Below are 4,157 nucleotides of genomic sequence, written 5' to 3' on the forward strand. Positions count from 1 at the left end.
TTTGAGATTGGCAGCGTGATAACATACATTTTAAATCCAAGGATCATTTATTTAGAATGAGTCATTTACTGTATAGGTTAACAGCAGATTAAGATACTTTTGTTTTTCATACATCAAATGTTTTTTTCTTTTAAAACCTGATGATTTTAACAACTTGTCTTTTAATTTTCTGCCTATAAATAATGATTATTATTATTATTATTACTGTTATGGCTTCAAGTCAAACTCATATGACTTTAATACCTACATACATACAGAACATATATTTTTAATTCAGAGCAGGTTTACACTGTGCTCTTTACAGCCCTCTGTTATTTACAGGGACCCAACAATTCCCACCATGAGGAAGCACTAAGGCGACAGTAGCGAGGAAAAACTTAAAGGTTTTCGGATGTTGTCCTTTTATAGATGAAATTACTGAATACACTGACAGGGGTCTGTGGCCTCCACACCGCTGACATGCACTGCAGTTCATATATATGGAAAATGTCTTTGAGGACAGTCTCATTTGAAGAGTTTGAACTTGCGCAGCAGCGGCTGGACAGTCTCTTTTGGACACGGCTTCAGAGCCAGACAGGTGGGGACGTTCTCCGGCTGCTCGATCCAAAGCTTGTGGGCCACGCCGGCCTGCGTCAGGCTCTCTGACAGACCGGAGAGGGCGGCCTCGTCTGGAGCCTGCAGAGAAAAAATACACACATGTACAGTTATTATAGTTTTTTTTTTTTTGTTGTTTGTTTTTTTTACTTGCTTCTGTACAAGTTGTTTTTTTTATTAGTAGTTGTCAAATAACAACAAAGATTAAAGGTAAGTGTCATGTTCAATCTAAGGCTGTAGTGGCTATAAAATGTCAGAAAACAGTGAATGTCCATCCAAGTCTTTAAATGTCTTGTTTTGTCTGTCCAAAGATATTCAGTTAAATATGATAAACAGAAAAAAAAGCAGGAAATCTACTTATTTGAGAGGCTGAAAACAGCATTTCTGCCCTTTTTTTGCATGAAAAATTACTTTCACAATTAATTGATTATCAAAATACTTTAAAATCTTTTTTTGACTGATCTGGCAAGTGAGTAGCTAGATTTAATAGCTGGCAGTCCTTATTGTTGAGCCCTGTCAAATGTGATTTTTACATCACTTAGATGCACTGACAGTTGTAATTAATAGTAGCCCTTTAAATCCTGACATTTTGGCTGAATTCTGTTTCTGTGCAGCCATTCATTCCATCACTCCAGGCTCTGACTCCACATCCACACACATCTCCGTACAGACGCAGCAGCCAGTGCTCCTTAAAAAAAAAAAAGAAGCCAGAATTAAAAAATCTGGCTCTCTTTTCTCCTCGCCTCGTTGTCATCTGCTCACAGATTTTGCTGGCTTGTGCTGCACATCAACTTTTAAATGAAACTGTGCACGCAGACTTTACTGGCCTATGTGTTTACTTTTCACGGTGCATGAGGTCTGTTATTGTTCTTTCACACATGCGGGTCAGTTCAGCACGTTGACCACTTCGCACTGGAATCTGATACTGGCCACATTTAAAAAAAATAGTGTGAACAATCAAATAAACAAACAACAGAAAAATCAAACCAGAGCAATAAATCAGATGTGGGCTTTAAGGAATGCAGCCTGACAATAGCCTGAGTTTCCAGAGTGGTCTTGTTTGTTTCAGTTTTGTTTTGATCAGTTTCAGTTTGACTCACAGTCATGTTGACATCCCAGTCTCAATAAACATTATGCACCACAGCCTCCTCATGCTTGTTGTGTTGATAAATTTGACCAAATTAACAATACATTTATAGTAAAAACATTTATATTATTATTTTATTCTAGTCAGTTTTGTAAGCACACAATAACGATTGTTTTGTTTAGGTTTTTTTCTGTAGTCAAGCTTTTATTTTATATTTCAGTTCATTAAAATGCTTCTTTCACACTTAGTTTTAGTTAACACTAATAATCTTGTTACTGTAAACCAGGCTAATATAGATTTTCACATCCAAGACTTGGTAAAACACGAGGAGATAAATATTTGTTGTTAATTTAGTGGCGAATTGTAAACCTGTCTGAATTTAATTCTCTGGATGCAACAGTAAATTTTCTGATTCAAGTAATCACTGCATTGCATCATATTGAATTTCAGCTGTGTCCAATTCGGCTGGCATCTGTTGCATCATACTTTTAAAAAGACATGTACCAGCCCACAATAAGAATATTAATATAATCATATTAAGTAATTCCTCTAACATTACAGTTACATTTAAGGAGGAACACCCAAACACTCCATTCAAAATTCTGTCAATTTATATTTTCTTTGCTTATCAGCACAAAAATATGCCAGCTAGAAAACCATTCAATAACTTATTACATCCGTAAGCAGTCACTTTTAAATTCGGCACAAATATTACAAATCAAATAGAACGTTTTTGATCGTAAAATCGGTTTATTTGATTCTTCTAATATTTTCGCACGTGTTTCAGATGGCTAAGTTAGCTTGACACAGTGGTAGCTACTGAAAATAGGTTAAAAATTACACTCTATATAAAGTTTGTTGATGCCGAATAATACGGTGTTAACACGTTAATTGGGCTAAACCATATAAACTGTGTACGTTGAGTGACGAGCCGAGCAGCACTAAAATTACAAATATTTGAATGGAGTTTGGCGTGACGTGTCGAGCTTACCCCGAGCACCACTTTATGCATGGAGTCCAGCTCTGCCAGGTACTGCTGTGTGTGCGGGTCTCCGTAGTGCAGGTGAATGGCGGCGGTAGCGGCATGACAGGCCTGAGTTATAACGGCCCCCAGGGGCCAGGACAGCTTGTGAACCAGATCCGACCGGACAACAACATACTGGACCAGACGGCTGGGAGACCCGGCTCCTGTAGCCGCCATTTTTACCCTGCACAGGAACGGATTCGGGGTTTGTTTACTTTCCGGTTCAGCCGCGCTGCGCTTTATTATTACACGACATCAAAACCGTTCTGCCCCCTGGCGGCCATTTTTTTTAACTGCATGGTAAAATATACAGTGAGTCGACCTACTTCTGGTACCAGCAGAGGAACAATTTGTACTCCAAGAAATATATATTTATTAACAACCACATTTCAGACGCCAGTATTGTCTGGGAGAATGAGGGCAATTGCAAGATTTTTTTTTACATTTTCCTTTATAATTCACAGACTACTTGAAATACACCAGTCATCTTTTGATATGAGAAACATATGTGTGCACTAATTAATAATACAATTGATATATCTTTACTAATAAGGATAAGACTACAAAACTGAATTTTATCTAATAGGTCAGACTGTTTAAATTGTTGTTGTAACAGATTGCAGTAGATGTAAGGCATTGTATGCATTCAAAGCAAAAGTTTATTTCTTTTTTTTTTCAGAAGACCATGCAGCTATTGTAGTGGTAACTAGATTTTAAGTATTTTAATAAAGTTAAAAGCAATTTTACATTTAAATTTAGTGACGTATGTTAATGTCCTAACAGAAAACGTTGTCAACACAGGGTGCAACTGTACCACAGGGTTACAGCTGCTCCTGATCTCGAAGCTGTGATTAAATCTCGTAGATAGCCACACCTATATTAGCATGGTTTATTCATAGTATTTTAAATCAATAACCAAAAAGTAACTTTCATACCTCAAAATACTTATTTTGCACTGGTGAAATTATCCTGCTCCTTTTTCACATGCAGGGTAACTGCAATCACCCAAGCTACCTTGTGATTGCGGTGGCGTTACAGTTGCCCTCGTTACCATTGCCCCTGGTCTCCCCCATTTTCTTACTCAGCTACAAGTTTTGTCACCTTTAGTTACCAGTTATTTTCAGTGATAAAAAGAGTAATAGTACTTCTAGGTTTATTTTTATGATACTTCACACTTCCACTTCTCTTTATTTGTGCTTACTAGTTCATTTTCACATTCAAATTATCAATACAAAATAGTATAAACAAATAAGATATTATATAGTGAGTATTTTTAATTTTGGTGTACTTTAATGTTAATACTTTTGTGCTTTTACTTTTTTTTTAAAGTAAAATTTGAATTCAGGACTCTTATTTCAACACTGTGGTATTACTATTTTTACTTGAGTAAATTGTCTGAGTACTTCTTCCACCACTGTTGCTTTAAAACTGGTAAATTTTTTTTAGTCACTT

General features: G+C 36.4%; 1 protein-coding gene across 1 annotated transcript; it reads right to left on the bottom strand.

Annotated features, from left to right (window-relative positions):
• Positions 1 to 214: 214 nt before the first annotated feature.
• Positions 215 to 2,923, bottom strand: ptrhd1 (peptidyl-tRNA hydrolase domain containing 1). Its single transcript, XM_084737563.1, has 2 exons — positions 2,673 to 2,923; positions 215 to 675 (listed from the first exon to the last, which is right to left on the bottom strand). Exons 1-2 carry the CDS (start codon positions 2,880 to 2,882, stop codon positions 505 to 507), a joined length of 381 nt encoding a protein of 126 aa, XP_084593689.1. The 5' UTR covers positions 2,883 to 2,923; the 3' UTR covers positions 215 to 504.
• Between the last annotated feature and the right edge of the window lie 1,234 nt (positions 2,924 to 4,157).

Source organism: Lutjanus erythropterus, chromosome 15 (assembly GCF_056507025.1).
Source record: "Lutjanus erythropterus isolate fLutEry1 chromosome 15, fLutEry1.hap2, whole genome shotgun sequence".
Classification (NCBI taxonomy): domain Eukaryota; kingdom Metazoa; phylum Chordata; class Actinopteri; order Lutjaniformes; family Lutjanidae; genus Lutjanus; species Lutjanus erythropterus.